The 12,934-nt window shown below is 34.9% G+C and overlaps 1 protein-coding gene across 1 annotated transcript; it reads left to right on the plus strand.

Moving 5' to 3' along the window:
- The first annotated feature begins 11,058 nt into the window (after nucleotides 1–11,058).
- On the plus strand, nucleotides 11,059–11,988 carry LOC132010239 (olfactory receptor 5K3-like). The gene has a single exon (XM_059388159.1). It carries the CDS (start codon nucleotides 11,059–11,061, stop codon nucleotides 11,986–11,988), a length of 930 nt encoding a protein of 309 aa, XP_059244142.1.
- Nucleotides 11,989–12,934: the final 946 nt, after the last annotated feature.

The raw sequence follows: 12,934 nt of genomic DNA on the forward strand, positions 1-12,934 counted from the left end.
ACTCTTTATTTTACACTATCATAATTCCCTTGTTAAATCCAATTATCAACCGTTTAAGAAATAAGGAAGTCATAGATTCATTGAGGAAAATATTGAAGAGAACTTCTTAGAATTCACATTATTATCTGTACTCGTTTTACTAGAATGACAAACTGTACAGATTACATACTTGCTAGGTGTTGATTAGTGTTCATTTTTTGCAGTTGTAATTGTCCTAATGTTTAAATGATTTAAGGGGAGATTACAAAACAAATATATGTATATGAAGTTAAAGATAGAGGGAATTTTAATCAAGTGTTCATGACACAAAAATAATTTATAAGGAAACAAAATATTTCACATGCTTGCATGTTTCAATGTGGCTTCATAAATGCATTAAGCATTGAAATAGGGTAATTACTCTAAAAAAGAATTTGAATATGATATATATGACAACCACACAGCTGTGTACCCCAAAGATTCACATTACATTCATTCCACATTGGAGTCAGGGTTGTATTTGAGTGAACAGAGACCAAAAAGTATAACTAGCGATCATTTTTCAGGTTCACCTTTACCCTTCCTCTCTCACCACTGATTACCTACACCATTCTACTGTTATAATTAAGCTCTTCACACTAAGACTGCTCTTTCTGCCATTTGCTGTAATCCTGTTATTTCTACATCCTGTTAATATTCTTTCTTCCAAAAGATTGACTAAATAATATCCCACTTCGGCAACTTTTTATGGATTGTCATATCTACTAGATTATTATATATGTCATATATAACTCGAACTCTATATGCATATGCATATTTTATTTATATGTATGTATACAAAATGAATGATATACAAAGATACCTACATACATATTATATAGATTGTATATATTCCTGGCAAATTATATATTAGCTATGTGTTGATTAGTATGTTGTTGTTATTATACAAATTATTATAAGTTATAATACAAATTATAAGTTATATACAGGTTATAATTAATTATATTATAATTAATATTATATATAAATATATAAAAATAATATTACAATTAATATTAATTATATTAATATTAATTATAATATAATATAAGTTATAAGTTATTATACAAATTTTAAAGATTTTACTTATTTATTTGAGGAAGAGAGATCACACAGAAGTGGGGGAGATGGACAAAGGGAGAAGTGGACCCTCCACTCAGCAGGGAGCCCAATGCAGGGCTATATTCCAGGACTCTGGGATCATGATCTGAGCCAATGGAAGACCCAAATGAGCTTAACCAACTGAGCCAGACAGATGCCACTATTGTTGTTGCTGTTGTTGTTGTCTTAAAGTAGGCTCCACGCCTGGTATGGGACCCAACACAGGGCCTGATCTAATGACCCTGAGATCAAAATCTCAGGTGAGATCAAGAGTCAGAAACCCAACTGACTGAGTCACTTTGATGCTCTTGTGTTGACTAGTTTTAACCAATTTTTGCAGTTATAATTGCTCTAGTGTTAGTGACTTCAGTCCTAAAGTCTTTTTATGCACAACTTTAATATCTGTGTATGTTTGTGGACATATACACTTGTTCTCCCTGGCATTACTTGAGATTCATCCCCCCAAAACCTTGATTTCATTCTGAAGTCTCCTAAAACACGCCTATGGAGTCTGTGTTATACTGATATGAGTTACTGAAACTCTTCTGGATTCTTTGTTCTTAGGTACACTATTTTGTTGATATAGGCCTTTCTACAAAGAATCCTTTCTGAATTGCACCCACCTTCACTTATAATTGAAATGGATCCTATCTTTAAGATCTGTCTTAAATGTTACAGCTTCCTTGATGTATTTCCAGATTACCTTAAAGAGGTATTGTTTGAGGCATTGTATATTTCCTTTATTCTTTTAGGTCACTAATGCTCTTAGGTAATACTTATTTTTAGCTTATGAACTTCCTTAGATTACACTTTAGAAGTCCTAGTACTCTTCTAATCTTTTGCGGTGTTTAGCACAGTGGCTAAAACCCATGAGTTAGTAAATAACTATTTACAAAACATGTAAATTGAAAATGAAACTGACAGCATAAATATTTCAAATAAAGTGAAAATGCATCACTCATTCTCATACCGTAGTGAGTCTTGGGTGATTACTAGGCCTGGAATGCGTGCGACATGCCAGTTCACCTTCTTGAACTTCTTCCAGGACAGTCACGAGTATCATACACCTAAAGTGAATCATTCATATTCTTCTTATTATGAGAATTAACCCCAGGGACAGAATACAGCACAACCTCAGGGAGAAGCTCTTCAATTAGGTGTTTGTTTAAAGATACAAAACAGGAAAACATTTAAAACAAATACTAATATGTATTCCTGGAGTTTCTGATCACAAGATTAGACTAGATCAACTGCTATGTGTTTTTTTGTCTGAGCGATACCTTCAAATCCAGGGAAAGGGAGTGAATACAGCAGAGTCCAGACATTGTTACTACTTTTCACTAGAGAATCCATGTTATTGCATAGGTCCGTGGTTTAATTCTTATTGTTATATTACATTTCCATTGTGCTGATTTTTTTTCTTAAATTATCTACATTTTTTGGAAGAAGCAGAGGAAGATAAGCCGTGTAGAGTTAAATTATGGAAAATCACACAACTTCACAGAAGAGGAAAAGAGAAGTCCTGGATCACAAAAGTAAATTTAGAGACTTCAGTGACTCCATAAAGCATAATAACATTATATCATAGGAGTTCCAGAAGAAAAAAAGAAGAAAACAAAGTACATATATTCCCTCATGGAAATCTTTCAGATTTACAACTGGCAGAACCTGTTTTCTCTTTGGCCACCAGAGCCCATTCTGTCCTCCTTCAGGTGAGGTCAGAAGTGGCAGGGAACTGACGACACATCTCCCCACCAAGATCAGACCTCAGCCAATATTTATGTAGAACTGCTGTACAGTTCAGTCTTGAACAACACAGGTTTGAATTGCAGAGTTCCACTTATATGTGGATTTTTTCAATAACTACATACCGTACTACAAATGCATTTTCCTTTTGTTTTTTTTACTTATGTAATTTTATTTTTTAGAATTTTATATTTTGTGTTCCAGGTTCATTGCTTATACACCATACCCAGTGCTCCATGCAATACATGCGTTCCTTAATACCCACCACCAGGCTCAACATCCCCCTAATCCTCTACCCTTCAAAACCCCCAGCTTCTTAGAGTCCACAATCTCTCATGGTTTGTACAAAGATACAGATTTACTGAGAAGAAGGGCCATATGTACCCCAATGTTACTTATGATTTTCTTTTTTTTTTTTTTCCCTCAAGTAGTCTTTTTAAAAAATTTCTTTTCAGTGTTCCAGAATTCATTGTTTATGCAACATACCCAGTGCCCCATGCAATACTTGCCCTCCATAATACCACCAGCAGGTCACCCAACCTCCCACCCCCCTCCCATCCAAGTGTTATTTGAGCAAATTCTACCTGAAAACTTCCACAATCAAGGGAAGAAAACAGACATTCAAGTCCAGGGGACATATAGAACCTCCACAACATCAACAAAAACAGGCCAACACCAGCACATACCAGTTAAATTTGCAAAATATAAAGAAAAAAAATCCTAAAAGCAGCAAGACAAAAGAAGTCTTTAACTTAAAAGGGAAGAGAAATAAGGTTAGCAGCAGATGTCTCCACAGAAACTTGACAAGCCAGAAGAGAGTGGTAGGATGTATTCACTCTACTGAATGGGAAAAATATGGAGGCAAGAATGCTTTATCCAGCAAGGCTATCATTCAGAACTGAAAGTAACAAAATTAAAGGAGCTCATGATCACTAAAGCAGCCCTGCAAGGAATATTAAAGGGAACTGTGAGGGGAAGAGAAAAACCAAAAGCAACAAAGGCTAGTCCGGAAAAGAAAATCTCCAAAAGCAATGACCAAAAAAAAAAAAAAAAAGTAATGAAATGGCAGAAAATTTCTATCAATAATTACTCTCAATGTAAATGGACTAAATGCGCCAATCAAAAGAGATAAGTTTTGTTTCTTAAATCCCACATGAGTGAAATCATACTTTGTCTTTCTCTGACTTATTTTGCTTAGCATAATACACTCTAATTCCAACATAGGGGAAGGGAAGGAAAAATAAAATAAAATAAAAACAGAGAGGGAGACAGACCATAAGAGACTTTTACTACTGATAACAAACAGAGGATTTCCTGGAGAAGGGGGTGTTACCAGGGGGATAGGGTAAATAGGTCAAGGACATTAAGAAGGGCATTTGATGTAATGAGCCCTGGGTGTTATATGCAACTGATGAATCACTAAATTCTACCCCCCCAATTAATAATACATTACATGTTAACTAACTTGAATTTGAATAAAACAAAAAACGTGACCAAGGTATCAGAATAAATTTAAAGAGACACATCCATATGTTGCCTACAAGAGATTCATTTTAGACCTAAAGATACCTGCAGATTGACAGTGAGGGGATGGGGAAATATTTAGAACACAAAAGGATGACTAAAGAAAGCTAGAATAGCCATACTTTACCAGGAAAACTAGATTTTAAAACAAAGACTGTAAAAAGAGATGAAGAAGGTGACTGCATCCAAATAAAGGGATCTATCCAACAAGAAGATCTAACAAATGCAAATATTTATGCCTCAAATTTGGAAGCACCCAAGTGTATAAAACAGTTAATGACAAACATAAAGGAATTCATTGGTACTAATAATAGTAGGGGGTTTTAACACCCCACTTACAGGAATGGGCAGATCATCTAAGTAGAAAATCATCAAGGAAACAATGGCATTAAATGACACAGTGAACAAGATCAACTTACCAGATATATTCAGAACATTTCATTCTAAAACAGCGGAATACATGTTCTTTCTAAGTACACAAGGGGCATTCCCCATAATAGATTACATACTAGGTCCCATATCAGGCTCAATAACTACAAAAAGACTGTGGTCATACCATGCCTATTGACAGCTATGAAACTTGAAGTCAATCTCAAGAAAAAATTTGGACAGGCCACAAATAAATGGAGGATAAAGAACATCCTACTAAAGAATGAATGCATCAACCAAGAAAAAAAAAGAATAAGTTAAAAAGTGCATTGAAACCATGAAAAACGAAAACACGATGATCCAAAACCTTTTGGAAGCAGAAAAAGAGGTCATAAAAGGTACGTATATAGCAATGCATGCCTACATCAGGAAGCAAGAAAAGTCTCAAATACACAACCTAATCCTAAACCTAAAGATGCTGGAAAAAGAACCACCAATGAAGCCAAAGCCAGTGGAAGAAGGATATCATAAAGATGTGAGCAGAAATAAATGATATAAAAATGAAACAACCTAGTAGAACCGATCAATGAAACCAGGAGATGATTCCATGAAAAAAATTAATAAAATTGATAATCCTCTAGCCAGACTTAACAAAAAGAAAAGAGAAAGGACCCTAGTAAATAAAATCACTAATGAGAGATGAGGAATCACAACCAACACTACAGAAATACAAACAATTAAGAGATATTATTGAAAATTATATGCCAAGAAATTGAGCAATTTGGAAGACATGGATACATCTCTAGAAACATATAAATACCAAAACCAAAACCAGAAGAAATAGAAAACCGGAACAGGCCAATAACCAGGAAAGAAATTGTATCAGTAATCAAAAATCTCCCAGCACACAAAAGCCTGGGGAAGATGGCTCTACAGGGGAATTCTACCAAATACTTAAAGAAGAGTTAATACCTATTCTTCTCCTGCTATTCCAGAAACAGAAATGCAAGGAAAACTTTGGAACTCATTCTATAAGGGCAGCATTACCTTGATCCCAAAACCAAAGACACCACTAAAATGGAGAATTACAGATCACTATCCCTAGTGAACATGGGTGTAAACAATTCTCAACAATATAATAGCAAATCGAATCCAACAGGAGATTAAACAGATCATTTGCCACAATCAAATGGGATTTATTTCTGGGTTACAAGGGTGGTTCAATATTTATGAATCAATCAACATGATACACCACATTAATAAAAGAAAGGACAAGAACCATAAAATCCTCTCAATAGATGCAGAAAAAGCTTTGGATAAGGTACAGCATCCTTTCTCAATAGAAACTTTCAGCAAAGTAGGGATATAGGGAATATGCCTCAATATCATAAAGGCCATATATGAACAACCCAAGATAAAATCATCCTCACTGGGGAAAAACTGAGAACTTTTCCTCTAAAGTCAAGAGGAAAACAAGGATGTCCAATCTCACCACTATTGTTTAACATGGTACTGGAAGTCCTAGTGTCAATGATTAGACAACAAAAAGAAATAAAAGGCTTCCAAACCAGCAGGGAAGAAGTCAGGCACTCACTCTTTGCAGACAACAAGATACTCTGTGTAGAGAACCCATAAGACTCCATCAAAAAAATGGCTAGAATCAGTATATGAATTCAGCAAAGTCACAGAATGCAAAATCTACATACGGAAATATGTTGCATTTCTATAAAATTATAATTAAGCAGCAGCAGTATAAGTAAAGAAACAAATGCCATTTTTAACTGCATCAAACCATAGGATGCCTAAGAGCAACCCTAACCAAAGAGGTACAGTGTACTCTGAAAACCTTTAAACACTTCTGAAAGAAATTGAAGATAACATAAGGAAATGAAAAAAACATTACATGCTCATGGACTGGATAAACAAATATTGTTAAATTGTCTTTACCACGCAAAACAATCAACTCATTTAAGGCAATCCCTATGAAAGTACCAGTAGCATTTTTCACAGAACTAAAACAAACAATTATAAAATTTGTATGGAACCACAAAAAGACCCCAAAATGCCAAAGCGGTCTTGAAAAAGAAAAGCAATGCTGTAGGCATCATGATTCTGGACTTCAAGCTATATTACAGAGCAGTAGTGATCAAGTTAGTATGGTACTGTTCCAAGAATGGACACATAGATCAATGGAACAGAATAGGGAACACAGAAATGGATCCAAAACTATATGGTTAACTTATCTTCAACAAAACAAGAAAGAATTGTAATGGAAACAAGACAGTCTCTTCAACAAGAGTTTTCAGGAAAACTGGACAGCAACATGTAGAAAAATGAAACTGGACCATTTTTATATAGCATACCCACAAAAAAATTCAAAATAGGTAGCAGCCCTAAATGTGAAACAGGAAACCATCAAAATCCTCAAGGAGAACACAGGCAATGACTTCTTTGACATCAACTGTAGCAACTTCTGTTTTTTTTTTTGTTTTGTTTTGTTTTGTTTTTTTGTTCCTGAGAAAGAGAGAGAGAGAAAGTGTGTGTGTGAGAGAGAGAGATTGAGTAGGGAGAGGGACTGAGGGAGAGAGAGAATCCTCAATCTGACTCCTTGCAGAGTGTGGAGCCTGACATGGCACTCAATCCCAGGGCTGTGAGATCATGACCTGAGCCAAAATCAAGAGCTAGCCACTTGACCATATAGAGTTGGAGGTTCATTTCTGGGGCAGTAAACAATAAGTTTTGGAGAGGATATGGAGAAAGGGAACCCTCTTACACTCTTGGTGGGAATAATCAGTTAAGTATCATGTAAATCAGGAAAAGAAAAAAAAATCAAATCTATTTAAAAGACCTAGAAAAGTTCTCATGGAGGAGACCTGATTTGAGCTCAAGGATGAGTAGTATTGAGATAGAAGGAAAGAAAGAAGGAGTTTTAGATGATGTCAACATTATCAGTGAATTAGCTAAAGCACAGAAGGACAGTGAAGGGATGTATATGGCCAAGTGCCCTGACATAATAGGTAGAAAGCAAAGTGATGGATAGGACACAGGCTGACTGTGGAGAATCTGGAATACCAAAAGAAGAAAAATCAGGAATACCAAAATAAGAAAAATGGATTTGGGAGTGTCTGCATGGCTCAGTCAGATAAGCTTCTGCCTTCGACTCAGGTTATGATCCTGAAGTCCTGGAACCAAGCCCCAGGGCCCCATGTCCATCTCTCTGCTCAGCAGGGAGTCAGCTTCTCTCTCTCTTTCTATTTCCTCTGCTCCTCCCCCCCATTCTCTCTCTCAAATAAATAAGTAAAATCTAAAACAAAAACAAAAACAAAAAAAATCCTTAAAAAATGGATTTGGTTTGAACTCTAAAAAGAGAGCATTGCAAGTTCCTGAGCAGTAGACTTCATTTTTTTAGTCATCCAACAAATATTGTTTACACAACCACAAAGTATCATCTTTCGTGGTGTTAGAAATGTAGGAATGAACATAACAGAAATCCCTATAGCTAATTGTAGCAGCTGGCAACAAGTGATGGATTAGAGGCAACTCTATGTTGTCTATGCTATATATATTCTATATATGGTATTTGTATTAATTAAATTTTATTAATGATACAGTATATTTATATGAATAATGGAGTGAAGGGGGAAAGCAAGGTAAGAAGGATAATGTAACTGGGGAGAACTGAAAAGAACAGAGCACAACTCAGTAAATCATATGTGTGGCTAAAGGGTGATAGCAAAGTCTCCACGAGGGTTTTGCAATACATGGAACAAATTCAACTCAGAGTGAAGGAGTTGATGAGCCTAGCTAAACCTCCCACACCTTTGTTCTCCTCTCTAAAAGCTAATTATCTTTTATAAACCATATTAATCTCTCCAGTAACTGTCTAAACTGACCCAAGACTCTTTGGCTTATTTTACATTTTATGCACAGGATAATGAACACCATTCTAAACATGATGTCAGTTACATAAGAATCAGCAAGGTGATCATCAAATGACTTAGTGACTTTAGTGAAGGTCATTTACTTTAACCTCATTGTCTCACAGGTCATCTTTAATTTGTGTCACAGAGTTAATATGTTTTGGGAGCTGAATCTCCCCATAGAAATACACTGACATCATCATAGGGAAGTCCCATAGCATTTGATGGGAAAGTTTAACTTTGCATTTGTAAGGAATGTAATTATTGACACTGACTTCTTAGTAGTCACCTAGATTTTCATTTTTAATCCCAAATGTTTTTGAGAGCATAATTTATATCCTGAAATTCTACAAGACATACCACCATTAAAAAAAGCAATCTGATGTTGTAAGACTCTTCTCAGTGCACTCAGGTAAAGGAAGTACTCAAATTTATTTTTACTTTTGCTATTAGCATCCATAAATATTGATTTATCTGAATTAGTTCTGAGATTTCAACTTCTCGCTTTTTTAGCTCTTCTCACAACTGAAGGCTATGGCAAATTAGCATGAGATTTAAACTCAGTTCATGCTGACCTTTTCTGATTATAAGGTATATCTTCAAAACATACAGGTAAGAGTGCAGCTTAATTCTGTTAAATAATTCAGACAAGTATATTGAAAGTTAATTCTAACATAGCTGAATAATTAAATGGCTTATCTTTAGTACTTTAAAACAAGAAAATAAAACATTCTACCTGTGCCTATATTTTGATGTTTTCATTATGGAAAAATAAACCCATTTTGAATGGAGAATTTACATAATTATACACATTGGTCAAAATATCCTAATGGATCCCTATGTCATCATAGAAAATAGCCTTTGAGGTAAAACAAAATTTGTCTTTGAAAATCATATTTAAATTTTTAAAAAATTTATTCTTTTGATAGAGAGAGGGGCAGACACAGAAAGCTCAAGCTGGGGGAGAGGGGGAGAGAGGAAGAAGCAGACTCCCTGCTGAGCTGGGAGCCAGACATGGGGCTCAACTGGAGGACCTGGAGATCATGACCTGATCTAAAGGGGGACACTTAACCATCTGAGCCACCCAGGAGCCCCATCTCAAAAATCATGTTAAGATTTTTTTTTTCTTTTTCTAAGTAGTATAAAACTAAAATATACAGGCAAGCTTATTTTTACTGGATTTCAAACTACTGTGATATACATCAGAAAATCTTATATAAGTTTCTTAGGAAGCAGGAAAATAGTGGATGCGTCAATTCAGATAAGAAAATGATATAAAACTTTCTTAATGATTGATTTCCAAGAATTTCCATTGTAGGCTCTTGTTCAAAATTAGCAGTCATAATTTGCAGAAAGCAAAGAGATCATTAAGGATCAGTGGTAGTATACTGACAAGTTCACCTATCTCAGGTGATTGAAGCTAGGACTGGAATCAGTACCTTTTTCCTCTATAACACAAACAACTCATAAGTCATAACTAAACTCAAATGTCTACAGTTCTAATAACAAAACTGTGCATGCATATAGGGAAAAAGCCATGTATATTATACACAAGCAATTCTGGATTGTGCTGCATATATAGTATATGCTTGAGAATGCAGGGAGTAAAAATCAGTGTGGTCTGGCGCATTTAGTTAAAACTTTCTTAAGTAACATTATATGTAAACTATTCTTTACATAAAGAAGAAGAGGATTTATATATCTGGGAAATATCAACAGGAATGATGGGATGGACAAAATCAGTTTTTATGGAAATGGATCTAATCCTAGAGAAGGTGATGAAAGAGGTGAAAATATACAGATATTTACTTTCTTGGATAGCCAAAGTAATTTTCTTTAAGGATGAAAGTCCTATACTTAAACTTTGTGATCTCCCTACAATTCCCAAGATGTAAATTTAATATTTCTTGAATGCTATTTTCAGCCATTCACTCCACCAGAAGAGTATATGAAATCTTTGTGCTCAGTTACAAAAATGTGTATATATGATAATTGATGGTAAATTTATTTTAAGAATCTTTAATACAAAAATGGACAATGAAATACTTTGTCAATAATGTTACAAATATGGGTATGCAAGATTTATACACTATTCATACATGAATTCATGAAGACAAACTTTTTCAATTGTAAGCATTCTTCTTGCAATTACAAAAATATTCACAGGAATGCTGATTTTCACAATTGAGATTGTAAAAATGACATGTTAGGGGAATGACTATCCCCTAGAGGTTTGTGTGCCTTCATCCAGAGATACTAAGGGAAGTTTGAAGAAGCTCCTCTATTTGTTGTAAAAAGAAAAAGTTAGAAGGAAAGTTATATACACTCTAAATTAGAATCTTATATTTCCAGAATTCCTCTCTCAACAGAGAAGGTGGATATGACTGAGGATAACTACTCCTTGACCACTGAATTTATCCTCCTAGGATTTGCAGATCATCCAGAGTTGAAGAGCCTCCTGTTTGTGGTGTTTCTCACTATCTATGTAATCACTATGGTGGGGAATCTGGGCCTGGTGATGTTGATTTTTATGGAGGGTCGTCTTCACACACCAATGTACGTCTTTCTGGGCAACTTGGCTTTGATGGATTCCTGTTGTTCCTGTGCCATTACCCCCAGAATGTTAGAGAACTTCTTTTCTAAGGACAAAACAATTTCCCTCTATGAATGCATGGCACAATTTTATTTTCTCTGCCTTGCTGAAACTACAGACTGTTTTCTCCTGGCAGCAATGGCCTATGATCGCTATGTGGCCATATGCAGCCCACTGCAGTACCACACCATGATGTCAAAGAAAGTGTGCATTCAGATGATCACAGGGGCCTACATAGCTGGAAACCTGCATCCCATGATTCATGTAGGGTTTCTCTTTAGGTTAACTTTCTGTGGGTCAAATCAAATTAATCACTTTTTTTGTGATGTTTTTCCGTTATACAAGCTTTCCTGCGTTGACCCTTATATCAATGAATTGATGCTATTTATCTTTGCAGGTGCAATTCAAGTCTTCTCTATTATAATAGTCCTAATCTCCTATCTCTGCATCCTTTTTATGATTTTCAAAATGAAATCCAAAGAGGGAAGAGGCAAAGCCTTATCTACTTGTGCATCCCACTTTCTCTCTGTCTCAATATTCTATGGTTCTCTTCTCTTTGTGTACATTCAACCACATTCAGTTAAAGAAGAGGATAAAGATATACCTGGTGCTGTTTTTTATACTCTAGTGATCCCTTTATTAAACCCTTTTATTTATAGTCTAAGAAATAAGGAAGTAATAAATGCTATGAAAAAGGTTATAAAGAAAATTTTATAAAATTTTAAAGGAAGAATCATCCCCTGTGGAAAATTAATTTAAATTTGAAAAAAATGATTTTCAAAATCATGGAATATTGAGAAAGTAAAAAAGTACCACTTTGTTCATAAAATATTCAATTACTAATACAAGTAAGTATAGGAGTCAAATAAATAAGTTCTGCAAGGAGAGATTCTGCTACACTGTATTCCAAAATCTTAGCTACTAGCTCCCTTTAAGAATGAATTAAATAATTATTCTTGAGGTCACAAAAAGATTAGCTAAACTATTAACTAATTCCTTCAAAGAGTAATAAGTTATAATTTTCAACAAATACAACAAATATTAGGGATACAAGTGAGTATATGTAAAGATCACCTCCATTTAATATTGTTGACAAATTTCTGGAATTCCAAAGCATAATCTTACAAAGTCTGGTACATTCTATGTTCTCAAGAATTTATCCCTTCTTAAACTACAACATCTGTCAGATGTACACTGTATGTATTTGATTCCCAATTTTCTTTGAGTCTTTTTCATGAGAGTATATTTGAATATTAATTCACATGGAATATCTGTTCTGAAAAAGAATATTTTCATCCTTGTGGCACCTGGGTGGCTGTCAGTTAAGCCTCTGCCTTTGGCCTGGGTCATAATCTCAGGGTCCTGGGATCGGGCCCCACGTCATGTTCTCTACTCATCAGGGGGCCTGCTTCCTTCTCTCTCTCTGCCTGCCTCTCTGCCTACTTGTGATCTCTCTCTCTCTGTCAGATAAATAAATAAAATCTTTTAAAAAAAAAGAATATTTTCACCCTTAAAAGGTGAAATTTTGTTATACATCATTAGCCACAATTAAAATTATTAAAGACAAGAAAAGAATACTACTAAAGATTTATAATTAAAAGAGACTACTTTGATCTTTAGTGTTCATCAATTTTACTCTCATCTTTTCTGAAGTAGTGTGTCT

Source organism: Mustela nigripes, chromosome 2, assembly GCF_022355385.1.
Source record: "Mustela nigripes isolate SB6536 chromosome 2, MUSNIG.SB6536, whole genome shotgun sequence".
NCBI lineage: Eukaryota > Metazoa > Chordata > Mammalia > Carnivora > Mustelidae > Mustela > Mustela nigripes.